Source organism: Pteronotus mesoamericanus, unplaced genomic scaffold (assembly GCF_021234165.1).
Source record: "Pteronotus mesoamericanus isolate MK-2021 breed Mesoamerican mustached bat unplaced genomic scaffold, CSHL_Meso_final contig_78, whole genome shotgun sequence".
Lineage (NCBI taxonomy): Eukaryota > Metazoa > Chordata > Mammalia > Chiroptera > Mormoopidae > Pteronotus > Pteronotus mesoamericanus.
In genome coordinates, this window is record NW_026555258.1 from 29,895,653 (window position 1) to 29,923,652 (window position 28,000).

Consider the following 28,000-nt stretch of genomic DNA (forward strand, 5'->3'; position numbering starts at 1 on the left):
TTTTTTTTTGAAAGTCTAGTTCCTTAGATTTTGGTCCCAGGTTCTCACACACCACTGAGAAACTGAGACTCGTTGGTCAAAGGCCTGCCCTTCTGGACCAGGAGGGTTTTGTTACAAATTCCACCCATTTTATCTTAAAAGCAACAAGAACTTCCCCAGGAGAGGGAAGGTCAGGTTTTCTCAACAGCTAATAGCCACAGCATGGTAGCACGTCTGACATGGTTTGGTACGGCCCTTGCAGATAGAACACGCTGACCCATTTCAGGGACCTTCATTAGCACTGGTCAGGACTGGGTTCATTCAGTTCACAAGAGGACTTGCACCCGATGCGGAATTGCCCCTCTGGAGAGAAACCTCGAGCTCCGCATTTCGCTAGCCCCCGAAGTGTCTGGCAGCTCTTGGTCTGAGGCCGGAAAGACGTATTCAGGGCTCAGTGGTCGGGCGATCTGATCCAAAGCCTCAGATAGCCTCCTTCCCTCAGGAGCACCCTGGCTACCAACCTTAAAAGCATGTGAGATTTCTTTCACCTCAAAGTCTCTGCCTCTCGGTTATCTCAGAATTGGGGACCGTGGGGTAAAAAGAGGGAGAGGGGTGGACGAAGAGACCGCAGCTTAGCAGGGGTTTGATACAATTATGAAATATTTACACTGGAAGGAGCCTTCATTAAAGACTAAATAAGCCAACTCTGCCCATTTTACAGATGAAGAAACTGAGAAGGGGGCAGATGTGCACACACTACGAGTCCTTAGCAAGATTGAAAGCTGGGTCTCTATTGCTCTTCTTGTCTTTCTCCAACATTCGTTGTGTGTGTGTTTTCTGGAGACTGTGTCTTCCACCTTCACTCCCCACCTTTGCATTGGCTGTCGCCAGTCCTTCAGGACATCCCAGGGTCTCATCGCCGCAGCGGATAGGCCAGGCTCCCTGGGGATGTGCCGCGGGACGCTCCGGGCACTAGGTGGATCCCCTCCCCCCTCCGTCCACCCTTGCTTCACTAGGCCTTCGCGCCGCGGGTTTGTCAATGAACGTGGCGCCGCCGTCAGGGCCCCGCCTCCTATTCTCTCCCATTGCCCAGGTATCCGCTAATTAGGCGGAGCCCGCTGGTTGTTCAGCCAATGGGTTGGTGTTTCGGTCCAGGGCTGGCAGCCACCGCTCTGATTGGCTCGATGAAACGTGATTGGCATGTTAGCCCCCGCCCCGCCCCCGCCCCCGCCCGGAGGGAGGCTGAGCCCCGGGCGGCGCTGTCCACACGCAGCGGGTCCTGAAAGCGGCTCCGGGGTGGCGCGGTGGCGCACTGTGCGCGCCGAGCAGGCGGAGGGCTAGCGCCGGCGGCGGAAGCGCCGGCAAAGCCGACAGCGGCTCCATTTCAGCACCAGTAGTCCCGGCGGCCTTGGTGGAGGGGACCTTTTTCTCTCTTCTGTCCCTCCCTCCATGCCTGGGGCAAGCACGGCGGCCGTCCCGGAAGAGGCAACTGAAAGACAGTAGAACCAGACCTCCGAGAGAGGGCGGCGGGGCTCCAAGAGTTGGTGGGCGTGAGGCAGATACTCAGGCGTGTAGGACACTGTCGCTGTTGTCCCTTTTCCTGGCCCCAGCGATGGGGGAGCAGCGGGAGCCGCGGGAACTTTGAAGGCAGCGAGCGGGTCCCAGGGTATGAAGGCTACAAGCTCCCGGGGACTCCGGAGTCTCAGCCCCAACGTCCGTGGCGGGAACGTCTGCGAAGTCGCCTGGGCCCCAGCACCGCCAGAGAGGAAGTTCTTTGCAACTTCGTCCGAGACGTCGGAGAGCCGGCTAGAAAGAGGCTGAAGCAACAAAAGTCCGAGTCCCAGAGACTCAGAGAAGCGGAGAGGAAAAGGATCCGGTGGAGACCGAGAAGTCGAGGAGAGACTCCAAGAGGCAGCGAGGCCGCGGAACCAGCCTGGCAGCACGCGGGCCTCGCCACCCCCTGAGTAAAGCCAAGGGCCGGGTGTCCGGCAGGCCTCCTCAAAGCCGCTCCTACCGGAGGTCAGGGGCGCCTAGCCGTCCCGGAGGCGGGCCCCTGAGCTATGCCCCCGAGGCTACAGGCGCCTTGGCAGAAGCTACTCCGAGTCGTGTCCGGAGCCGCCGCCTGAGCCAGCCCGGGAGAGAAGCCACCAGGAGTTGGGCGCCCGGCATCCAGCCGGACTGCACTAGCGCGGTTTCCCGCCTGTAGGCGCAGATCTCGGCGATCTCCGGCAGGGCGGCTCTGAGAGAAGCCCCGAGGCTCCAGCAGTGTTTTCTGAGCCCAGCTCGCACGGTGCCCGGCCTGGCAGCGCGGCTCCTTAGCCGCGCTGGGCTGCCCCTTGGCGCCGGGAGGCGGCGGCGTGGGCCGGCCTGCAGTCTGGAGCGCCCCGATGGAAATACACTGTAAGCACGACCCGTTTGCATCCATGCATAGTAAGTAGGCGGCGAGCTCGCTTCTCTCACTCTCCGGCCGGGACGGGGTTGGGGGTGCCGGACTGCGGGGCAGGTATTAAGGCCGGTAGGACTCAGGACTTCTGCAGCTGTGCAGTCAAGTTTGCAAAGTGCAGGGCTCCCAGGCAGGGATGTGGAACAAAGTGCCTGGTCGCTTGGGCTCGGAGTACCTGGCATCGGGAATCCCGCCTCCACCAACGCGTAACGTAGGCAGCAAGCTGCAGCCTTTCCTGCAGCCTTTCGGGGGCTCTGGCAGCGACATCTCAGCGTGCCGGGAGAAGCCAGACTGGGACCTGGAGAGGGCTCCGACTGGACTAGTTGGAGGGCACGAAGTTGTAGTGAAAGGTCAGTCTGAGGCTCAGCGCCCCACACCCAAACCCCGATAGCGCCTTTTTCAGCAGTGGGGCTAATCAAGACAAGGGCTTGGAGGGAAAGTGGGTCCCCAGCCAGTGCCTTTGTGCTTCTGTGTGTGAAGGAGGAGGTTGAAAGATAAGTGAGACACCGTGTCCAGAGCTCCCGAAGCGTCTGGAGTTGAGGAGTGGGATTTGAAAAATCAACCAAGTAGAGGTCCCTGAGCTGAGCTTCTGCGTAGAAGCCGCCAGTTCGTACACATACCCTTAAAGACACCTTCAAGTCCTTCCCTGCAGGATGCTTGCCTTATGATGGCTTATACCCTAAAAAAAATCAAGAAGACGAAGCCAATTAGTCACCATACAGGCGTCCCCGCCTTCTGAAAGACGCCGCGTGTGTAGGAGACGGGAAGGGTCATTTTGGGCGCGAGCGACGCGGGCAGGGACCCGCGGCCTGACCCGCCCGGATCTGCCAGTTCCCTCTTTAGCACAGCCTCCTGTGAGATGCGCGTTCCTCTCACGGTGAGTTAGCGCCGGATTAGATTCGGAGATTTCAAGGAAATACCAAGTGGAACGAATCGCGTTTCCCCTCTGCGCGCTGCAGAGCTGGGCCGGAACAAGGCGCCAGGCTTTGGCGGCACCCAGCCGGGTGCCCAGCTTGGATCCCCACCAGTCTTGGGTCTTAGGGTTGCTCCCTGGGCGGGAGCCGCCCCCAAGCCAGCTTCTCAGACAGCCCAGAATCCTGCTTACCAGCCGTGGGTCCCCTATTTAACAAAGGCAGCGGAGACCCGGCTGGAGAGAAGGCGAGCTTCCCTGGGCTAATTTGTCCTTTTTTACCCGGAGGGCCGAGTGGCCTGGTAGGAAGAGAAATGCTGATCTAGGCGGCTGGGGCTGACTGCCCGCAGGTCAGTTTCTCTTTGTGTCAATTTCCTGAGTCGGAGGTAATCCACTCAAGCCGTGCGGAGGTTTGTACAGAGAAGCCGCTTGCTCCGGTCCCAGCCCGAACGATTCCTCATCGTTTGGGGCCTGTGCCAAAAAGGTTTCCAGTCTGTGGTGACCCCAGCGCCCCCACAGCCGGCTCCTGCGCACACTTGAGCCAAGCTCGAGGGAGGCTCTGATCTCGCAGAGTGAGCCAGAACACAAACGAGTTGGGGTCAATACTCTGAGAGGTAGGCAAGCTCATAGCTCAGCCAAGGAGCTATTCGGGGACAGAATGGGGCGGGCTGGCCCCAGCGCTTCTCTTCTCGCCGTGGGGGAGGAATCAACAGACCCTCACTGCTTCCTTTTGCGCAGAGGGGCGCCCCAGAGGTCTTGCAAAGCCCTGGGGAGACAGCGTCAGACCCGGTGGTCTCTCAGCTGTGCATGAGGATGGAGGAGGCAGCTACTTACAGGTGCTGTTAGCCAACCGCTAATGACCGTGTCTCTGTCCCTTCTTGTCCTGGCCTTCATCTGCCCCCTCCTCGAGAAGTACTCCCTTCTCCTGTTTGCAGCCTCTGGGCAGCACGGTGGGGGTTGGGCCCCAGCCAGCGTAGCTTCCCGAGCTGGCTTCTCTGAAAGTGCCCTTGGTTCTGACGTCCAACGCTATTTGCTTGCACAGTGTAGGCCCACTATGGGGCCTCGGTTTCTTGGTGATTGGAGGTGGGGAGTAGGGTGCTCAGTAGATCGTTAGAGGTCTCTGGAGTAGTAGGGGCTCAAACCAAGTCTCACCTCCTCATCACCCTTTTTGGCCAAGTGAGTTTCATGCTCTTACTCCCCTTCCCCCATTGGAACAGGGCAGCTTTCTGTGGGGGACGGGGCAGGGCCAGGCACTGCCAGGAAATGGGCTTCTGAGTTTCCCTGCTCCCACCCCCTATTCCAGACTCATCACTTTGTTCAGCACAATGTCTCCTGCCTCCCTCTCCAGATGTTTCCCTCCCTCAAGTATGGCTACCATGTATAAAGCACTTTTATAACCAGTTTCCTACCTGAGGTTTGTCTAAACCTTTAGTTACACCCATTTTATGGAGTATGATACTGAGGTCAGAGAGACAAAAGGATTGACAGGAAGTTCACGTGAGCAAACCTGGAGCTGGTTCTTGGGTCTTCAAGGATTCACAGAGGAAGAGGGAGAGGGAGTTAGGTTCCAGAAAGAGGAGAGTGGACTGCCTGGGTGGGTATACACACGTGCAAGGTGCTGGGCCTGATTTAACTATATCTGTATCTATAGCCTGACTGTCAATGTGTGTCAGAATCTGCCTGGCATTTAGAGAATGCATTAACGAAATTTCCTCTCTACTCTTCCCTGTGTCCCTTTTGGCATGTCTGTGTGTCTCTTCATTCATCCTCTTGGGTATCACTAGGAGAAATTTCAATGACCCTGAAAGCCCTGGAATTCAAACTGCGACTGAGCAGAGACCCTCTCTCTAAGACCCTCTGGCCAGCCATGTGGGCAGCATGTTCTTATCAGGGCTTGAGGAGCATCTGTGGAGGCTGGCCCTCCCAGACCAGAGCCACAAAGGCCCCAGGGGCATCTGCAATTCAGCCTTTCTCCCTCTGCCACCACCCCCACCCAAACCCTTTTCTGTCAGTCCTGTGGGGGCAGGGCTGTTTCCCTCCTATCTGTGTGTCTGTTTCCTGGTCTTTGCCTTAATTTGTTTCCATCTATCTTTGTGTCAGTCTCTCTGTAAATTCTAGTTGGCCCTGAAAAGTGTAGCTGAGTATGTCTCTCCCCGCAGCACCCCCACGGGATAAACCCGTTACCCAGCTGGAATCCACAGGAAGTGGAGGCTGGACTTACGTTCTCTGAGGACCTGCAGGGCTCGGCCTGAGGCTCCAGAAAACAAAGGTCCCCTCCACCAGTCCCCTGACCTCCAGCTTCGCCCATACTGGGCTTCCTCCATTTTCTCTTCTGGTCTCCTGGCCTTCCTCTGCGCCCCACACTCACCTTTCTGTTCTTCACCTGTTCTGGCTAATCCATTCCTTTTTTCCCTCCTCTGCCTTTCTAACTTGAGGCTTCCCTTCCAGTCTTGTCTCTCTTTTTTTGCTGTTTGTCTCATTTTGTCCCACTCTTTGCATGCTTACCCTTACACCTCACTTTCCTTTTTTTCTTCTCCCATTCTGCCTCTCCTCTCTCAGCCATCTAGTTTTACTTCTTTTTAGTCTCAGGGTAAGTGGCAGACATTGCCCTCTCAGATCACAGTTGTAAATCACCTCCCTACCAGCTTCAAAATGCTTTATTGGATAAGACTGTGACTGAGGCAAAGAGCGCCAAGTGGGTTTGGGGGCCTTTCCAGGGGGTGCCTGGTCACTCTGGGTCTTCTGTCAGCTATGGACATGTGCCTCAGACCCTGGAAGAGTATTGGTAGCCTAGTCTTTGTGGGCAAAAATATAGGATGGCTTGCTGTCACCTAGAATGTCCATGATACAAATGGTCCCCGAAGCTCACATATGTCCTAGAGGACTGCTCTTGAAATTTGAGTCCTCTGAAGGTTGGCATTGTGTTTTGGGCAGAAAGTTTAAATTGCCAGTGATACAGGGAACAGGCCCTTGCAGATGGGCTACAATGCCTGGACTAACAGGTTATCTCAAGAAGTATGCTGGGTGCTTTTAGCTTCCTTTTTGTCCTTTCAGATGAGCTTGTACCAATTTTGAATTTACTTTCTTCTTAAATCCAGCCTGCTCTTGAAAGATCAATACAGGCTTTTTTTTTATTAGGTGCTCTCAACCCCAGAACAAAGCCTTCTTAAGGCCTGTGACCAAGGGTGGCTGCAGCCCTTCAGTTTTAGGTGAACTATGCAATCATGTTTCTAATTGCAAAATCTTGTTTGGGATGGTTTTCCTTTTCTTATGCGTGAAGAATTTTAGAACAATCAAAACCAATTAATGCTCATTTTGAAAATCAGAGAGAAATTCAGCTTAGAACGAGAAGTACTGTTGTTATCTATAACATTGTGTTTTTTCCTTGAAATGAGCCTGATGTTGGAAATTTGGGGATACGTTCAATTTGGACTCTCCTAGGAAACTTTATGAATTGGTTTGGCAGTTTTTAGGATATAAGTTATGTGATGGGGACCTTTCCCTCCTCCATGTCAGATGTGCATGAACCTGGATAGTAGTTGAGAGCTGGGGAAGGGGTGGAGAACTGAGATGAGGTGGCGATTTTATGTTTTAGAGTTAGAGAGAGAGATGAGAGAGAGAGAGAGAGAGATGTGTGTGTGTGTGTGTGTGTGTGTGTGTGTGTGTGTGTGTGACCTCTGAGATGCCCTGGCTTCCATGGTACAGTCTAGTCCCAGGCAAGTCCCAGTGTAGATTATCACCCCCCTCCCAGCCTCTGAGCTGCCAACAGCACTGGTAAATGCTTGAACTTGGCTTTTGGCTTTTGACAGTCTTCAGTGTTGTCAGTGGCTGATTCATAGCTACAAAGTCAATAATGTTGCTACCCCCTGTGTTTACTGTTTCCCTCCAGATGGATCTACATGTAAGAGAAGTAAGCTTATTGGGCAGAGGAGATTCTTTCCCAGACTGTTTTTACTTAAAAAATTTGTCACAGAGCCTTTGTAAAACCTGGGACTCAAAAGCCTTGTTCAGCTTCTTATTTCCCCTGCACAAACTTAGAGCTGCTTGTCAATTGCAAAACACTTGAAAAATTTTAGGAAAACTCTATAGCAAATCCTAGTGCAATAAAGTGGCATGTGATCTTCTGCTCCATTTCTTTTGTGTGCTCTTAGAGGGAGCAGCGGTGAAATCTGCACGTCAGCCTCATCTTTTCTGTTTGTTTATTTTTTTTTCAGCTTTATTGTGATATGTGACTCACCTTCTTAAAGAAAGTGTTTTTGTCAAGACAGCGGTTGGGTTTTGTCTCAGTACCACGCAGATACTATTTAAAAATTTTAAAAACTACGTAGCCCTTAATCAGGTTGCTGATCTAAAAAACGTTTTTTTCTCCTGATATCTAGGTTTAATGGGGTAGTCCCTGTTGCTTTTGAAGACATTTTTTAAATAGAAGCGTTTCATTTTTAAAAATCTCTTTAAATTTGCTGTATTTTAAAATGTATTTTCTCCCAAGGCTTTCCTTAGACCTCAGCATCATGGATGTAGTAAGTTGTGTTGCTAGTATAGACTGAGGTCTTCACATATTCCATTGTTAAAAAAAGAATTACAAGGAAAATGCTAGTAACTAAAGGAAAAATAGTATGGAGATGATTGCCCTCAGTAGCCCAACTGACTGGCTGAAGATTGACAAAGGTTAAGGTTAATTTTACAAAGCAATTTAAAGTGTTTATGTAGTCTGCATGGTCAGACCCCAGGCTTGAGACATCCAGTCTGCAGCCATTTCTGCCTGAGGGGCTCTGGGTGGTCGCTACGGCATTTCACCTTCTATGTGACTGGTTCTAACTACCCTTTCCCTTGCTTTCTGTTTCTGATCTATTTCAGGACATGGAGGAGTGAATCAGCTTGGGGGGGTTTTTGTGAACGGACGGCCACTCCCGGATGTAGTCCGCCAAAGGATAGTGGAACTTGCTCATCAAGGTGTCAGGCCCTGCGACATCTCCAGGCAGCTTCGGGTCAGCCATGGTTGTGTCAGCAAAATCCTTGGCAGGTAAAGGCAGGAGCTCCAGGCTTCCCTTGATTTTTCAAATAACAGCCTAAAACATGACCCAGCAGCTGTCCAGTGTGCCTGTGTCACAGTGAGAATCACTTACACCCACATGCACAGCACTTTAGAGTTTGCAAAGCCCTTTCGAGGCTATTCCACTCACAGTAGTCCTGGGAAACCCCAGCGACATGTGGAACGAGGACTCAGGCAGGAGGGGTGATATGTTTTCTGAAAGCCTGGTTAATTATTCCAAAGAACCCAAGAGTAAGAGGTTCTTGGGAATTTCCCCTGCACATCTTAGGTGAGACCAGGGCTTGAGCAGGGCTGGGTAGGAAATCCACAAGTTAAAAATCACCAAAATTACCAGAGTTCAGTGCTTCATTTTAGTGGTTCCAAAAAGCACATTCCATTTTATAAAGTCGGCTGTCATTTCCAGTTTTGAGTTATCATCATCCTTATGTTGGGCTACAGGATTTTCCTTCTATGTTTTGTTTCCTTCTTGTGACAGGCATCGTAAGTATACATTAAATTAGAGGGGGAAAAATCCAAACAAACACTAACTCTCAAGTTTGACATTTGAAAGTTGCCACTTGACCCAGCAATTTGCTGCAAGCAAAATGCTAACAATGCTGATTCTCCCAGAGGGCTGTACAGCCTTTAGCATTCCCATTGAATCGGGTGAGGAAAGCAGTTTTGAGATGAGGAAACAAGCCTACAGCGGCATAGTGGCTGACCCAGGTCCAGCCAGCCAGTCAGTTCCCGGGTGGGGAAGAGGACTTAAGGACCCTCAGACAATGCGCATCTCACCATATCCCAAAACCAAAGCCACAGGTTTATTTCCAGGCATGTGAAGTTGTTAGAGGTCTGCCCCAGCAGCCAGGAGCAGTCTCGGATTTTAGCTGTTCGATGCTCCCTCAGGATTTCTCTCCTCGGGTCAGAGAACAACCTTTGTCCTGTAGCTTGCATTATGGTTTGAGAACAGATGCCTGAATAGGAAATAAATATTTTGAAGTTTGTCAGTGACATTGTGACATTCTGCTTGCTCTTTCCCTTCCATCTGCTGGAATTTAAGAAATTCTCTCAGATGGAAGGGAACGACAGTTTTTAACCTTGCGAAGCCTTGCTGGAGGCCAAGGAAGAAGTTTCAGGGCCAGAGGTCTGGCAGCCCCTTTAGGGATCTTGATCCCTGCGTCATTCCTCGTTCCCCTGCCTATCTTGGGTCACCGCAAGCCGTGGACGCCATGGGCTCCACTCCTGGTTAGTACTTGGCAACAAACGAGCCCCAGGCAGAGTTCAAGGAGGAAGGCACGACATCGGTGTGGTATTCTTGTTAGACGGTGGTTTTCTTGGATGGAGAATCAGAGCGAGAGTAGAAGAAAAGAGGGGAAAGGAGATAGAGAAAAGAGAAAGATTGACTTAAAAAAGAGAAATAGAGAAATGAAGAAAAAAATAGGAAGAAAATGAAGAAAAAAACGAAAGAAGGAAAATATTTTAGACTATCTCAGTATCAGACTCTGAGCGCCAGATGGATCTTAGATATCTCCTTGGGAAACCTCTTCATTGTATGGAGGGAGAGAGAGAGAAAAAGAAGGCCATTCCTTTGTTTTTGTTGAGACATCTTTGCTGAGCCGACATTTTGCTTGCTATTTGAAATCTTCTCAGGGCAAGGTGCTGAGCCCTTCTCAGAGGAGATGTCTAGATGCCTGGTCCTCATAGTCTAGTGCCTGTGAGCCCTCCAGATTGCCCCTGGAGACTGAAGGGGACAGGGATCCTCCCAGGCCCAGCCGGCAGCCTCCCACGACCCAGAATAGATTTGTCACTAGGTAGAGTGGCACTCGGAAGTTACGCGCCGCTCCGGTGCCTGGCCGTTTAAGTTGTCAACAATAAATTGGAATTTCATAGCTCATTATTTTCATAACTAAGAACCACAGTGGACAAAATGTCACTCTAATTAGAACTGCCTTTTAAGAAACAAGTTCAGCCCTAAAACAGTGTGACTGGGAATTTCTGAACTGGGGCTGTTCCATCCACTGAATTTTTTTTTTTTTTTTTTTGGTCACTGAAGAATTTGATGGGCGCACACAGGGTGACAGATTGTAGAGAGTGTATGGTGTGTGGTGGCCATCGTTTTCAGCGGCTGTATGGCAAGGCAGGCAGAGTGCCTGGGGCTGGTGAGACCCCCATCATCTCTAGAAGGCGGCGGTGTACCAGGAGTGTGGGCCTTCAGTTCACAAAGTTCAAGGTCCCAGAGGGACTTGAGAGGCACAGCCTGGTGGCATGTAAGCCCCATTTAAATCCACCCAGAAAGCCCAGCTGTTATCTTCTTTTTCTAGAGCCTGTCTGGGAGGTTCAGGCCATTTGGAATTTGGTGGTATGTTACATAGTAATAAACACCCAAAGGATTTTAATCCGCAACACGTGCTCTTTATGTTCTACAAAGTTTTTCTTAATCATTCTGCATTTCTATCTTCACAACAGCGCTGCAAGGGAGGCAGGGCCAACATCTTCCTCTTATTATACAAATGGGACAGCTGAGGCCCAGAGAGGCTAAGTGAGTTGGCCAAGGGCGCACAGCGAGTTAGTATGAAAGCCACTGATTAGCATCTACACCCCTTTGCTCCCAAACTAATGCCCTTTGCACTGAACTGCACTGTGTGTTGACGGCTGCTGTTTGACTGCTGTGTGTAAGCCAAAGGGACGCGTGACTGTTTTGCTGAGAAGTAAGGGAGGTTATTTAGTCTGAATCCTCACTTGACACAGTTGCCAGGTGGGGTTTCGTGGAGTGTTAGGGTTGCCTTCTAAGTGTCTGGCCTATGTGTCAGTCAAAAGGAAGACAGAGCCTTCTCGCGTCAAGAGCATAGCCTCCTATGTTGGCACTGCTCAGGTGGGATGGGTGGAGAGCCCGAGCACTGCCACCCAGCCATACAAGCAGGACAGGTGCTGAAGGTGGGGGGAGCTTCATCCTGCCACCTTTTCAGAGTTGCTGCCTGAATATTGCAGTTCCATGCAACTAACATATGCTGAGTGCCCAGCACAAGGTTGTCTGTCTCTGACCCTTCCTGCACCACAGTGCGTGTCCTCGTGGGCACTCGGTGACTATTGAGTGAGTGAATGAAAGAAAAAAATGCATGTTAAAATTCCTGGTAAACAGTAAAGCTTTCTACAGTTGCAAGGGATTATTATTACTATGAATTATTATTATTTAAAATTTTACAACCAAAGCAGCAGTTTGCTCTAGTAGGAAGAACTCCAGATTCAGAGTTAGGTTTAAAAGCTGAGGCTGTCCCTAACTTCCAGAAAGGGGTTGCACAAGTCACTTAGTCTTCTGATCATTGGTTTTCCTTTCTGTAAGACCCTCCTGGCCTCGCAGGATTGGTGTGAGGATCGAGATAATTCAAGCAAGAGTTCTGTAAACCTTAGAGCACGGTGCCTAAATTAGAGCTTGTTGTGCTGATATTAACAAATGACTTTCTATTGTAAAATTGAAGGGATAATTGGAGGCAATAGAGATTGCTGTGTGCCTTGATTTTGGTACTTTTCTAGATGTCTGGCAAAAAAAAAAAAGAGTATTTTCTTAAGTATTTCTAAAACGCTTTTTATGATCAATAACGCTTTTCCAGCAATTACAGAAAAAAGGAGGATAGGTTGAGTTTTGTCTTATGGTCCAAATTTGTACGTGACTCACTCTTGTCAATGAAAAATAGAATTTCCAATTCCATATCACCACTCCCAAACTATCTCATCTGTTTCTAGAGTACTCACTAACTCGGCCCTAACCAGACTTACCCAGGCTGAGAATTTCAACATCGCTTTAAATATAAGCACTCGTTGTTCTGAGTAACCTTTCCTACCCATCCCATGAAAAGATCATCTCTTCCCTTTTCCAATTATACACTCCTGTGAGGTTTGAAAATTACCCATCATTTCTAAAATGCCTTTCTGGTTAAAAAGAAATTTCAACTGTAGGATAATCTCCTTTGCACGAGGAAGTCAAGAATTCCTCTGTGAATGTTGAGAGAGACATCCAGTGAAGGCTCAGATTCAGGAAAGGAATCAAGTCATTTTGTCACCCTGAAATGATCTTTCATGGCACTCTTCTCCCTGGTCTCGGTTTTACTGTAAAGCCCTGACATCCTATTTGCGTTAACGAGGAAGAGCTGATAGCATGGAAATGCCCTTAGAAACAGCGATTTACCTCAGGGGAGGTGCCTGAAAGAGCTGCCGTGACTTGTGGATGGTGTTTTTTTGATTGCTTGGGTTTTGACCTATATTTCCAGTTAATTCTGAAATCCAACACTCCCTTGCATTTTACACCAGGGTTATTGTGGGTTTTTTTTTTCTTTTGAAAAAATAAGTTGCATTTTAGGGGACAGTTTTACAGAAGACAGACGAATCTCCTAGGGGGATGGGAAAGGTGGTAGATTAAAGGCACAAGCCACTCTCTGGGGAAATTGTAGCTCAGGAGGCTGGGCCACAGTACTGGTTTGGCCAATGGGTTTTTTGTGACCATGAGCAATCCATTTAACCTCTCTGGATCTCTGTTTTATACTATAGATAGGGACCCATTCACTTATTTATTCACTTATTCAAAACATTCATGTGCTTTAGAACTGTTGTAGGGATCAAATGGGAAAATTGACTTGAAAGTGTTCCGTAAACCATAAAATGGTAGATAAATATAAAGGAATAAATGAATGCATAGTATCCTGAGCAACACTGTCCAATAGAAATATAATGTCACATATGAAATTAAAAATTTTCTAATAACACATTTAAAAAAGAAAAAAACCAGATACAACTAACTTTAATTATATATTTTATTTAACCCAGTGTATTAAAAAAATCATTTCAAAATAAAACTAATATAAAAATTATTAATAAGATAGTTTACATTTTTTGTACTTTGAAAATCTGGTATGTATTAAGTTTACAGCATGTACCAATGAACCACATTGCAGATGTTCAGAAGCCACGTATGGCTAGTGACTACTTCATTGGACAGCACAGATCTGAACCTTTTCTGGACAGAGTAGCCTGTTTTTTTGTTGCCGAAATTTTGCTGTTCCTCATGGCTAAGCTCCTTTCTCCTTGGTCTTAGGTATTATGAGACGGGGAGCATCAAGCCTGGGGTAATTGGAGGATCCAAACCAAAGGTTGCCACCCCCAAAGTGGTGGAAAAAATAGCTGAATATAAACGCCAAAATCCCACTATGTTTGCCTGGGAGATCAGGGACCGACTGCTGTCAGAACGAGTGTGTGACAATGACACGGTGCCCAGCGTCAGTTCCATCAACAGGTGAGAGGCTGCTGCCTGTGGGGGGCTAGGGAGCTGGGTGGAGTGGGGCATTCTGGGAGCTCTGCGTGTACCTTTTCTGAAGATCTGGTCTTTCCTCTCGCCGAGGCCCCTTAGGGGCCCTTAGACCAGAGAGATGCTCGTGGGGCCAGGTGGGTCTCTCGAGTGCCCTTTCCTCTCCAAAGTGGGCAGGAGTTCTAGCCTCAAGAAGAGAAGGCCATGCCAACCCTCTGGCTCTCTGAGATTCTTCTGAGTCTAGAGTGATTTCTATCATTCTCTTTACTACCCTGCTCTGTGTATGAAGCACTTAACAGTGAATTGTCCTGATTAAGCCTTCAAATGTCTCACTCATCCTTGTAAGCCCAGGCTGAAAGTCTTAGCCTTGGCTCGTTTCAGAATTTCCCAGGAAGAAAATCCCTGCATCTGGTTCGGGCAGAGGTTGAGCCATTGAGTATAGGGAACAGAGCCTTGACTTGGAGTTGGGAGATTTAATTCCTTGTCTCAGTCTGCCCCAAACTCAAAGTGTGAGCTTGACAGGGCCCTTCCTCTCTTTGAGCCCAGGGCCCTGGTGGTTCCAATGTGGGTCTGTGATCTCCAAGAGTAATATTCTGGGTGCTAAGATGCTGTGGAGTTAGAGAGTTGCTCTCTCCCCAGGTGCCCCAAATCTTACCCACCAACAGTAAGAAGCAGAGAAACACCGTGAGTGCTGTGCTCTGGATCTTCCTGGGAGCCACAGTGGCTCCTTCTCCTCTCCAGTCGGATCCAGGCTATACCTAGCAGAGCTCTCAGAGCTTTAAAAATAAATTCCTGAAAGAAAGTTTTCCACTGTAGGTGGTACAGTCTGAACTCTACTTAAACCCACAGAGTCAGGGATGAAGTTGTGAGATAAACAGAAATGACTGTTCTATAAACTCCACACACACACAAAAAAAAAAAAAAAAAAAAAGAAAAAGAAAAAAAGAAAGGAAGCAGCAGACTGAAAACTCGAGCAGTTCCTGTTTCTTCAAGGTTATGCCCTACCCTTGTCAATGCTGAACCTGTGTGGACCAGGGAACCCTTCACACCCACGAGAAAGAGCGATCTTACTAGAATGTCTCTGAGATTCTCTCTGATCTGACCACTATTCCTCCTGTAGTGACTCAAGTCACAGAACCGCTGTGTGAATGTGTACTAATGTTTTGAGCCCTGGTATTTCATAAACCATTACCCTATTTTTCTTTTCTCAGTAAACCTTGGCCCTGACATCATACAAGGTACTGAGAAGAGAGAGGGGAATCAGAAACACAGTTTCTTAGTCTTTGTTCTAGAGGGGCTCCTTGTTCAGACTGGGATTCTGGCGTGTACGTAGAAGTCTGGGCAGCCTGAGTTATGTACAATATGACAGCTATCGTGGTGGGCTCAGGAAGAACAACTCCTGTTCTTTTTCTGGATTATGAGGGGCTTCAAGGTGCTTTGTGAGTCCCCTGCTTTTGGCTTGTTGCAGGATTTCCATGACACAAAGCAACATGATGTTTTTTTCTGGGTTTCCAAAAGCCCTAACGTGAAATGAGGCACATACTGCCCAGAGCAGTGAAGGAGCAGTCAGCCTGCTGTGCAGATGAACCCTGCTAAACCCGTGATCAGGCTTTGGGGGCCCAAAGATTTCCCAGTGTAGGGTAGAAGTGAAATTGGTGGATCGAAAAATAACTCTAGGTTGCTTGTGGGGGTCCTAAACTCTAACGCCTATGTAGGCCAGACAGATAATGTAACAAGCGAAGCAGGACGGGCATGAAATGATAGGGAAACATTGGGTCTGCGGCAAACTAGACAGGACGAGGCCTACGGAGGGGCTGTTGCTTCTCAGCTCCAGCTGAGCGCTGCCAGAAACGTGAGCCCAGTGTTTGCCAACCTTTTTCCATTCTTAAAGGGAAGCTAGAAACTAGGACTTGCGTGTACGTGTGCATACGTATGCTTGTATATATGAAATCTCTCTATTTTTAAACAGTGGTAACTAATTTCCATGCAAAAAATGCCTTGCAGGACAAGCATAACTTAGTTGCAGGGCTCCAGCTTCTATCCTCTGTAACACGAGGAGGAAAACCGTTTTGTGATGAATTGGTTTGAATGTATTTTAGAAATACATAACTAGCACACCAAACCAGTGAGTGTGAACTTCATGAACTCCCCTGCGCCATTTATAGTAAAGAATGAATATTACCTATTAAAGTGAAGAAGTAAGTTATTTGAAGGAAACACACAAAGTAGAGAACGATGATACAGATGTGGCAGACGCTAGGAAGGGGGTACTTGATTGGGTGTTTACAGAAATCATGGTTCAGCTGATGATTTGTGCCTAGAGCTGTGTTGCGCTGGGGTGGGGGCGGGGCTCTGGCTGCTGGGTGCTGGCACCTCAGCTAGTCTCAGGGGCCGCCTGAGTGTCCTAATCCAAACTGGTGACCCAGCTCGTTGTGCCTCTAAGGTGCTTTCACATGTGTGGTCTTCTACAGCTCTCAAAACCTAAATCGATCCTGTGACAGGCATAAAAACTGAGGCCCAAAAGGGGAATGCAGAAGAACAGTGATTTTGACATAGAGAAGGGAACTGGGCCTGGGCCCCCGATGGTAAGAGGAGGGTTTGTCTCTTTCCACCACTGCTCTGTTGGACTCTGCCAGTGACAGAACTGAGGATCTATGAGAGAGAGGCGAGGGGTACAAAGCCATTCCTCCTTCCTCTCTGAGCCTGGCAGCCTGCATGTTTTGCTGCCTGTGTGCAGGCTTCTTCTGCTATTCGTGGCCCCTTCCCTTGTGCTCCTCAATGGGGGCTCCTCTCCAAGAGCACTCTCTGCTCCTCACCACATTCGTCAGCGAGAGTTCTCTGGTGTTTTTTACAATTGACCCTGCAATGCAAATTAAGTGTGGGACAATCTCCTATTGCTGCGCTCTGTCCTCCCTCCGCCAAGAAAGCCTGAGCCGTGCCAGCATGGTTTTACTCTCTCTAGGAAGGCAAAGCTCCCACTGCACTCAAACGGATACAACTTCTAAATAACTGTCTTGCAAATGTCTTTGTGTAAAAGAGTCCTCCCTCTCTCAACCCCTGCCTCCGTTGGAGGCAGCTTCTCACTATTCCCACACTTCAGACAGCTAGGGAGGGAGTGGTGGCTGGATTTTGAGCTCTTCTGGTGGCCACAGGGTCATTTTCACTGTCCACCCCTAGAAGTGTGTGCTTTCCCTCTGTCTTCTGGGGAACCAGCCTGGGGAACCATGACTGGCATGGGGTTAAACAGCACTGAACCAGCTCTGCTAAGCTTATGGGAGATTTCCCAGAACACAAACGATCATGTTGATGTTGCTCCTTAAGGACAAATGCATGCTGAGCTGCTTCACAAGCTGCTTGATGGCGTCTTAGAATTCAGCCTGAGTGTCCAGGGGAGCTGACTGTCCCAGAGGTGGCCCAGATGTTGGGAGAAATGGACTCTTCCATCTTCTATTCCAGTCCCGTGGTTCTGAGTCAGGGGCCACGTGGTGGGGAACCTTGGATGGCGTTCCCAGTTTAGAGGGGCAGCTCCGTTAACACCAACTGGTTGTTGCCATGTGAGAATGTGGGGCCAGCATTGCCAGGGGTTCTGTTTTTTTCAAAAGAAGCTAGAAATCCATGTATTTGTGTAAAAGCTCCTAACTTAGAAACATTGGCAACTAATTCAAATAAAAATAAATATATTGTACAGACCAAACAAAAATTGTCCAGTCGGAGATGTGGCCTGAGGATAACAGTTTGTAAAGCCTGCTCTTAATCTTAACTTGCGCAGCAAGCTTCCGAGACTGTTCACCCACTCCCTCCCTCTTCCTGTCCACGTCAGTCACAGGCCTGCATGTCACCTGTGGGCCCTCTCCCAACCTGGCCAGTGGACCCTGGCTTTTGGTTTCTTAGCACAACTAATGGCCAAATATTTTTACTGTGCCAATGGCAGTTTGATCAGTGCAGTAGACATGAGTATTTTATTTCTCTCTCCCTGTGCCCTTTTTTAAGGAGTCATGACTTTTTCTTTCAATGTAGTTTTGTGTGTGTATGTGGGCGGGGAGGGGGTGAGGGGTTGGCGGTGATGAGAAGGCCTAGCATTTCAGAAGAGTAGGGGTGACGTTGAAATGGTATCCTTACAAATACCTGTAATATCTAAAGTTCCTCGGGCTTTTAATTCTCAGATTCTAAATGGATTTTGACTCCAAATAGGTTTTATGCTTCATACAGCAAGTATTTAGCAGAGGCAACACTTCCTTTGAATGTGACTAAAAACAAAAACAAAAACAAAAACAGAAAGTGTTCAGGCATGGGAACTGACTAGCTGTGTAATTCTGGGCAAGTCACTTGCGCACTCTGGATCCTGGCTTTCTCACTCCTCAGGACTAGTTGATTGCTGAGCCCTCTCCTCTGTTGGATCCTGTATTGCAGGATATTCACGTGGCACCCAGGATCATGCTCACGCTCAGCAAAGTGAAGGCTGTACCTGTCAGTATGAGCTGCCAATTAGCCCTCACTGTCTCTTGTTTAGAAAAGGTCCTGAGGGTGGCTCTTATTGTGACAAGACTGAATGTTGCTTGTTATTTTTTTATTTTTTATTTTTTTAGAATTGCTATGATTCAATTAGTCTTGTTGTTGCCCCTGTTATTTCTTCTCAGTGGAGACGATGCTCTTTGTCCTTTTCTTGGCAGCTGCTGCAAGCAGATGGGCACAACTTCTACCCCTGGGGACACTTTTGGAGGGTTTCCTACAATTCGGGTCTTGCCCGTAGAGGAGAGCCCTGTTTCAACCTTGCTCAGCTATGGGGATGGCTGCTTTATCTTCCTCCCCAGCTCCCATTGGGATCCCATGTGTTTTTAAATCATTTTTGGAAATATGAACCTTTTAAGGTTGAAGCTGGTCATTAATCTTTATGAAGATCTACTAATAATACAAGCTAACATTTATTGAGCACTTAACTATGCAAAAGCCTCAGCACTAAGTACTTAATTATTAACTTAATCCTCATAATAACCTTTTGAGGTAGGAATGAATCTTGGTTCCATTTTACAGATGAAGAAACTGAGGTATAGAAGGATTAAGTTATTTATCCAGAGTCATGCACCTGGCAAATGGCAAGACTAGGATTCAAACTCCAGTCTGGTTCTGGAACCTGTATACTTAATCATTATGTTGTAGCTGCCTCTCAATGGTTTATAACAATGGATAATATTTCATGAATGATTTATACATATTTAAAAAAATAAGAAAATCATAATTTTCTTTTCCTTGCATATGTACAAATTTAATGGCTAGCCAATGCTTTAGAGTTCAAACTTTATGCTAGATTTCAATGTGAAATGGTTATGATGTATTTTACCATATATTTGTATATAGATAAACTCTATTTCCATCTGGTATAGTCATATGTTCACATAGCAATATCTCTTTAAACACACACACACACACACACACACACACACACAGAAGATGACATAGACAAAATGTAAAGATTAGATCAGATGCTAGCTTAATTCCAGCGGATCAAAAAGACTACTTCCCTTCCAGGTTTTTGTCAATATGTTGCATGTTTGCTTAGTGAAAATAAGTGGTTTAAATATTGAAGAAAACAAAACAAACACTCTGAATATATTTGAGGCAATACTCATGCTGACTTGTTAAAAAAGGGCTGAAGGCTATGGAGGCTCACGTGGCCTGCGCTCCAGAGGGCTTGTGGTTGGGCTGCAGCGTGAACAGAAACGTTCAGTCCAGGCTCCCAGCCGAGGATGCCGAGCACCCTTGGTGCCCAGTGCTGGGCTGTGAGACCACAGACGGTGGCAACAGCTCGGGGAGGTTAAGTGGAGGCACCTCCCACTTCTGTCTTTCCTTTCCATTTGCTCAAGATGGGGACCCAGTGCAGCTTGAAACGAACCTCCGGAAATAATGGTCTGGAATGTGAAAAAGTTTTTTCCTATAATGTTGACTGAAAAGAGAAGGACACAAAACTGCATACATGATTTAATCTTGATTCTCTTATGAAAAAATGGATATTTCCAAATACGCACAGGAGTGCTTGCGTATAGGAAATATAGATGGCCTCTGAACAATGCAGGAATTATGGGTGCTGACCCCTGAGCAGTCGAAAATCTGTATATAACTTTTAATTCTCTAGAAACTTAACTATAGTTGTCCCTCGGTGTCAACAAAAGATTGGTTCTAGGACCTCTGTGGATACCAAAATCCTGAGTGCCCAATTCCCTCATATAAGATGGGATAGAACAATGCAATAGTCTGCAGATTCCCAACCTCAGAATGAAAATACCGTTTTTGATTGGCAGTTGGTTGAATCTGTGGATGCCAAGTGGAGATACTGAGGGTTGACCATATAGTTATTGAAAAAATTTTTGTGTAAGTGGACATATACATTTCCACTTGAACAAAAACCCATGTTGTTTAAGGGTCAACTGTACACCAAAATGTGGTTTTAGCTGTCTTCTTTAAAGTTGTCCGAATGGTCTACAGTGAGCGCAAAGTACTTTTATGATTAAGAAAAACTCTAATTAATGTTCTTTTAAAAGAGAGTACTTGGAGACTCAAATAGAACTTTTCCCAAAGAAGCTGAACATTTTATTACCATCCATGTTTTCTCCCACATGGAACTTCCTTGCGGACCCCAAAGGAACTTTTTAGCTTGGCCCTGGTTGACACAAAGAGCTTGGGGTCTCATGGAGGCCCCATGTGTTGTCCCAGCTGGAAATTTGCAAAGTAAGCTTCCCAGAGCCCAAGGTTCTGCATAAGGATATCAGAGTTGCCAGGTGGCAAAGGAAAGACCGAACCGCTATTATCCCTTTTCTACACTGGACTTTCCCATAGCAGTTTGTGTGTGTGTGTGCGTGTGTGTGCGTGAGAGAGAGAGAGAGAGAGAGAGAGAGAGAAGGATTCAATTACTTCAAGTAAGCAGAGTGCTGTATTCTAGCTCCTTCACTGCATTGAGGCCCATGATGGAACCGACTTGCCCAGGGTCATAATCAGGTTCCTATTAGAACTAAATCAAAGTTCCTGGAAAGAAAAGGCAGTATACCCCTGGCTCCCAGCTCCATGAAGAAGCTTTTCCACCAGGTTTTTGCGGACTTAGCGAAGCCAAACCAAGCCAAGCTTCTCTTGCCAGCACTTTAACCCTTTCTAGTTTCAGAGCAACTCACATCCTCTTTTGATGGGTGGGGATGTTACTTCTGTGGCTCTCTAAAGTAGAGAAACAAGAGCTTGAAGGCTTCCATGAGACAGAGAGGTCACCTTGGCCAGTCCCTTCATTCTGCAGACAGGGGGCTGAGGTCCAGGGAAGGGAAGGAACTCCCTAATGTCTCTCAGTGAATTTATGGAGCTAGAGCTGTTTCCAGAAAGGGATGCCTTCATAACATTAGCACACTGTCCTTTTCTATACAAGAGGCACTTGAGGCCCAGAGAATGGTACAAGTTACCCAAAGACACCCAGGGAGGTGGGGGCTGAGTTGGGACTAGTCCATTATTCTTCCAAACCCCTAACTTCTAACCTGGGTTTATAATCTCCCCTCCCCTCTGCCCCAGCTTGAGCTATGACCCAGCTTGATATGGGTTTTCTGGTTGTCCGTGTATAGCTAGTTGAGATATCTTTTCTGTTATGGTAAATAGCTATTAATTTTTTCCCACTGCCCACAGGATCATCCGGACAAAAGTACAGCAGCCACCCAACCAGCCAGTCCCAGCTTCCAGTCACAGCATTGGTAAGAACTTTAAAAAAATTTAAAAATCAAATGGGCTCCAAATATTCTAAAGAACTTTTAATCATTCTTATGGACAGATAATTCTGCATAAAACACTTCGGCACACGTACTAATGCGCCTTCTTTGTCATTCTCCAAGGGCTGAACCCGGTAAATGAATTTTATAAATACTGCTAAAAGGTTTTGAATTTTACTGATTATTATGATAAATAGCTTTCAGCATGAGACAGAAAATTGAAATCTAAGCCAAAAAAAAAAAAATCCACTAATGGGGGTCTATAGAATGTCAGATAATTAAAGTAATAAATCAAGAAAGGGGTACTTATTCATAACATTTTCTGCATCATTAGTCAGTAAGTAGTTTTGAATGTGTTTTTTCTTCTATCAACGAGCCCTTCTACAATTCTTTGTGCACTTGCAGTCTTGAGTGAAAATGTGGCAAAACTTCTCAAACTTTACCTCTCTCTCGCTTTGATCTCAGGAACTCTGTAAACTTTCGAAGGCTGTCAGTGAAGTTTCTGACACTCATGGGTGAAGTCTAACAGTGACCATGACTCGTAAGAATGGGAGTCATATTTCCTACTAGTTGACCTTTGAACAACATGGGGGTTAGGGGAGGCATACTACCTCCCCACCCCCCTTCCACGGTAAAAAATCTGAGTATAACTTTTGACTGCCCCCAAACTTCACTGTCCTTCAACATCCACAGTGGGTTGGTTCCGGGACCCCTACAGATACCAAAATCTGCGATGCTCAAGCCCCTTATATAAAATGGCACAGAACAATGCATATAGTAGGTCCTATGCATCCACAGGCTCCCAGCTGTGGTTAGTTGGTGGAATCTGTAGATGTAAAACCAGGGGATGCGGCGGGCTGTCTGTATATCTATTGAAAAAAATCCATGTTTAAGTGGACATGCACTGTTCAAGCTCATGCTGTTCTCAGGTCAACTATACTCAAGAGTTCAGAAGTTTCCTTTGGCCTTCCCTCCTCTGCAAAGACATGCGTCTAATTAATGCATACTATTTCCCCACTTGGGATAAAGGAGACCCCTCTGGTTAGCTGGGGGAAGGTTATTCTACTGTTAGAAAGTGGGCAACCATTCAGCAAGCCTCTGACAGTTCGGGTTGCCACAGTCCCTGCCAATTATGCTTAATCATACCTCAGATTCTGTACTGCTTCCACACCTTTGTCCTTCTTTAACTGAAAATTTGAACTCCCTGTGGTCATGGGGGACAGGCAGAGGCCTGGCTTAGAGTTCCAGCTCTGTCGTGAACTCACCCAGCAAACTGTGTAAGTCCCTTCACTTTTTGGAGTCTTAGTTTCCCCATTTGTGGACTGAGTTGCACAAAGCAGGTGCTCTTTGAGGTCTCTGATCCTCCATGGTTGCCTCTTTGGATGGAGGTAAGACAGAGTTCCTCCCTGCCATAAAGTCATTCTTCATTTACTAATCAATTCAAAAAGCATAAGCATAAGCGCCTGCTATGCAGACCTTGGCACTGGAGACTGCTTTTTTAATTAGGAGGCAGGACAGAATCCCCATTCTCAGGGGCTTCTCAGTCTAACGGGGAAATGTGACAAAGAGAAGTTTGCAGAGCACTGAGATGCAACTCAAGAAGAAAGTTCAGGGTGTTGTGTCCAAAGGGAGGGAGCCACCAGCTTTGTTGAGCTGGGACCAAGAAAACTGAAAAAAGCTCTTGGGGAAATGTTTGTGGCTGAGATTTCACTTGTGTGGCTTTTTAATTATTTCGGGTCACAGCAATGAATGTCAAACTAAGAGTAACTGATAATATTCTTTCAATTGTGTTAGAGGAATAATTCTATAGTACTTGTAGGTTAGCAGAATGCTTTGTATTGTGTCCAAAATTTTTGTAGAAACTGTATCTTATATGTGTACAGCCCCTTATAGTTTATAAACTTAATGAGGAGTGAGGAAAGGGAGGCTTAGAGAGAATAAATAACCAGCCCAAGGTCACATTGCCAGTAAGTGGTGGTGCAAGAATCGGAACCTGGGTCTTTTGAGTCTAGTGTAATCACAAAATATTGGAACTAATCTCATCGGCTCTGTTAGCAACATGGTGAGCCTTGGTTATATGTAGTTGTTGTTTAAAGTACCAAATGACTTGTGGTCTTCCTTCTTCCTCTGTTCTTTGCACCTTAATACAGAAAAGGTTGTGAGATTTGCATAAATCTATTCTGAGTAGCTTATTCTGGGGAAAGAAAAGAGAAGTTAACGATTTCTACTTCTGTGTCTCCTAAAGAAGATCTAAAATCAAAATCAGAGAAGAAAGGCGCTGTTCCCTCTAGGTCTGCAGGAGTGAGAGCTGGATGTGCTCCAAGGAAAGCAACAAACAGCTTCTCACACAATCGCCACCATTTCTAGTAATTTCCTACCCGGTCCAGTCAAAGGCAGCTCCACCTGCCTCCAGCTAGTTATAGCCCAAGGAAATGTGTCTGAGATTGGTTTGTAGGTTTTAATGAACCAAGAAAGAATTCCCACAGCCCAGAAATGGAAATTCAGCTGTACAGCTTGAGAGGACCCTGGTGACTGACTGGCTGGCCTCTCTCTTGGACTCTGGGGCCAGGAGTTAATGCAAAACTTGCATAAAACCTCCCCTCCTCCATTCTTATCCTCAAGAACTCAGAGATCTGGCTTCAGTCTCAACAAGTTGCTGACTTCTGCCTACATTTCTGGGTGGGAGAGATCTAGACTTTCAGTCAGTAGATGCACGGCTGAGTCATGGTGCTACTGCATGTTGGCTAGGTGACTTGGAGCAAATCACTTCACATTTGTGAAGCCTCAGTTTCTTCACTTGCTAAATAGGGATAAATAATAGCACTTTAGGTTGTTGCAAGTATCAAATGAAAAGCACTGTATTATATGAAGCATATTATTGATTTTCATTATTAATTAGCGAACAGCAGATTACTTTAGGGGTTAAGACTACTTTCTGGGTTCCAGTCACTGCTCTGCCTCTTATTAGATGTGTGACCTTGGGCAAGTCACTTCCTTTCTCTGAGCCTTGGTTCCTTTACCTTTTCAATGAGATAATAAATGAGCTAGCCTCTAAGATTATTCTCAGAATTAAATGAGAAAATGCCTCAATGCCTGGCACAGAGTAAGTTCTCAAGGGCTTCTTATGTTAGTTATGTTAGTTAATGTTAGTTATCGTTATTATATGTATCTATATCATTATATATTATTTATAATACTATATCAATATTATGTAATTAATATTGAAATCCAGGTAAACCGGAAGGAGAAAAGACAGTGAGGAACTTTAAAAAGAAGGGATAGCCTGCCATTTGGAGCTTTGTTGGCTCTGTGTGTGAGTGTGCAGGTACTTGTGTCTGCATGGATGGGCGGGTATGTAAGCAGGGAGTGATCCTGCCTAATGAGAAAGCCTGGGTCTTTTTTAGCACTGGCTGGCGGTGAGCCCCAGCTCCCCTCTTTCCCGTCTCCCTGCTCCCTGTATCCTTGGACAGACTGGGATTTGAGCTAGTGCCCTTCTTACACTGTCCCTTGCTCCTTTCTGCACTGTCAGCCCTCCTCACTGCCTACCTTCCCCCGTCACCTTCCCCAGCAGCACAGAACCTGGGCAAGTGGCCCAAAGGCCGCCTGCCTTAGTCACCCAGGTGTGGCCACTGCTATAGGACAAATGGCTTCGGCACATACTCTCTTTCCCGTCCCTGCACTTCTACTCCCTTGCTCAGTCGTCACACCCAGCCCAGTGCAGAGCGAATGCCTTTGTGCTGGCCCTCTGCTTCCGCTCCCTCTGTATGGGGGCGCATCCCCCCAGCCTCCTGCCGGGCCCTGACAGCCCCTTTCCCTCTGCGCAGTGTCCACGGGCTCCGTGACGCAGGTGTCCTCGGTGAGCACGGACTCCGCTGGCTCTTCGTACTCCATCAGCGGCATCCTGGGCATCACCTCTCCCAGCGCTGACACCAACAAGCGTAAGAGAGATGAAGGTAAGAGATGTGGGCACAGTCCGGTCTGGGACGGACCTGACGGGACCTGCTTCAGGGCGCTCACTCAGGGGTGGAAGCAGAGATGCTCGCTGAGCACCCCCTTACCTGCAGAGCACCGAAGGTCCCCCACCCAGGCCCATTCCCTTCCCTGGACAAGGAGACATGGGGAGGAGCAGACACGGAGCTGGCTGGGGCTGTGGACTCTTCTCTGGCCTCCCCCATCTTTACCCCTTGAGTGGAGAAAGGTGTATTTGGCCTGAGCTTTAGGGCCTGTAAGAAGACCATGTGCATACAGACACAATGCAGGGTGTGGAGCGTATGAGCTCAACACCGGTGTCCCCTTTGTGAAGGAGCCCTGGAGGAGAGGGACGGGCTGGGTGTCCTGCATTGAGCGGGGCACCCCTGCGGTGGGGGGGTCAGGGGGCGGGCTGTGCACATCTCTCTCAGGAAAAGGTCTCCAGAGGGGGTGATGGTGGGGGCTGAGGAAGTTAATAATCATCTCATCTCTGCCCTGGGGCCTGGAAGAAAGGCATGCAGGGGCCTTCTGGGGATTACAAAGATGACAATCTTCTTGTTGGTGTTTCTCAACCCCTCAGTGGTTCCAGCTGGGGCTTCTAGAGCTGGCTGCCCCATCCTGGACACTGGCCCACCTTAACCCGGTGCTCCTTTCCCCTGGATGGGCTGCCAGTGCCTCTGACATTAATGAGTTTGAGAGGAAAAGTGACCTCCTGGGAGTCTGTAAAACCTTAGTCAGGAAAGAAAAAAAAAAAAAAAAAAAAAAAGGCCTTGGTCGAGGGCCTGAGAGCAGCGTGACAGAAATCTTGATTCAATTATTCTGTTCCTCGGCACAATTCCCATTCTCAGCTCCCTGTAAGGGATGTATGTTCTGGTGAGCACAGGCCTGAGTACTTAAGATCTGTAACTAGAAAATTGAGTCCGCCCGGCAGTGGATTGGCCTGTGGTCTGTGTGTCCCGGGTGTTGAAGAAGCTGGGCCCGTGGCCTCCGTTGGGAGCTGTGGGGTGCATGGGGATGAGGCACAGCTTTGGGAACCTGCCTCACCTCTTTGCCCTGTTCCTGACACTCAGAGCCAATGGCAGGGGTCTTTAACTCAGCGAGTGGCTGTGCAGGAGGCAGTGGGCCTACCATCTCTGCAGGTTTATGGGGCTGGTGGTGTCACCTTTTCTCCTTTTGTCCCCTGGACTGGAAGCAGAAGTGCCCAAGCTGGGGCTTGGCTGCGTTTGATCACAATGGAGTGGCCAGAGGGTACAGCTCCCTTGGAGGCTGAGGGAGCCAGGCAGAGGTTTTTAGAGAAAGAAAAAAAAAAATCTAGTTTGACGTTTACTGCCAAATAGACAGGTCTTGAGGGGGATTGCTTTATGGTGTTTGTGGAGGGCTGTACTGACTTTCAGTCTCTGACCAGTGGTCGCTGTTTTCAAGCAGCCTCTCAAGCTGCTTGAAAAGATGTTGAATGGTCAGCTTGTGGTTAGTGTAGACTGCTCTGTGCCGGTCGGATCATTCCTGAGGACTGTGGCCCGTTTGGGGTATTGACCTTTAATAGGGACAATGACAAATTAGGATGTGTCCAGATGGGTGTAGCCTGGATGAAGGGGGATCTGGAAAATGCCTCAAAGCTTGAATGATATTTTGGGACAAAGAGGAGAATGAGCAGAACTGGATTGCTTCCTTCAGATATTTGGAGGGTTGGCGTGGGGGCAAGAGCAATGAGACTGCTGTGTGGCCTCCGAGGCCAGTGTGGGGCAGATGCAGAAGAGATTTCCACTCAGTATAATATAAAAAAGGACTTTGTAAATATGAGAATGGTCTAGGGCAGGTCTAGAGAGATAGTGAGTACCCTGTCACTAGAGCTATGTAAGTAGAGCCTAGGCCTAGGTGGCTACTTGCTGGGTTGCTGTACAACAGTATTAGGACTCAGGTGCCGGATTGGATGATCTTTGAGATCCTCCCAGTTTTGAAATTCGTAACTGAGCCCTGATCCCCAGGAAGACTTGGGAGGTGATCCAGTCTGTGGTCTGGGGGCTAAGGGAGAATGATTGATGGTCTCAGAAGCTTAAGGATTGGGAAAAATGGGAAACCCAAGCAGCAACCAGAGCACCGCCTCCCTGCCCTGCGTAACAGAGAGTGTTTCTGGTGGAGTAGAGGGGTGGGGCAGAAGCACCCTTGCTTACATCAAGAGGCTGTCTGGAAGGAACGCTACCTAGAGTTGCCAGCAGAAGGGCATGGTCAGAGTGCAGTGAGCAAGTAAGAACCAGCCACTGGGGAAACACAGGGGAATTTCCGGGTGCCCTGGAAGGCTGGCCCATTGGGACAGCAGACTATGGCACCATTTTTCTCAGGAGACCTCAGCAGACTGGGGGAAGGGTGATGGGGTAAAAGAGGCATTAGAGGGCAAGAGGAAGACTACTGAGTGTTCTCACCCTCATTTCTCAGATGGGGTGACTGGGGCTGGGCAAAGCAGAGTCACTGGTTCAGCTCTGACTCAAAGGCATCTCTAACTTGGATTTGGGTTTTGTCCTGTGGGCATTTCCTGGTGCCATTCTTCTGCCCAGGCTTCAGGGCAGGGGTGGGTGATTATAGAGTCCACTAATAGAGGGCCTGCCCTCTAGAGCTCACAGGTTGGTGTGCTTGACTGGCA

General features: G+C 47.9%; 1 protein-coding gene across 1 annotated transcript in view; it reads left to right on the forward strand.

Moving 5' to 3' along the window:
* Positions 1-2,558: 2,558 nt before the first annotated feature.
* PAX5 (paired box 5) overlaps positions 2,559-28,000 on the forward strand; it is a 158,778-nt gene continuing 133,336 nt past the window's right edge. Inside the window, exons 1-5 of the mRNA XM_054584974.1 lie at positions 2,559-2,772; positions 8,190-8,355; positions 13,451-13,648; positions 21,314-21,378; positions 25,218-25,346. Coding sequence (XP_054440949.1) covers positions 2,559-2,772; positions 8,190-8,355; positions 13,451-13,648; positions 21,314-21,378; positions 25,218-25,346 — 772 coding nt within the window. The remainder of the gene's footprint in view (positions 2,773-8,189; positions 8,356-13,450; positions 13,649-21,313; positions 21,379-25,217; positions 25,347-28,000) is intronic.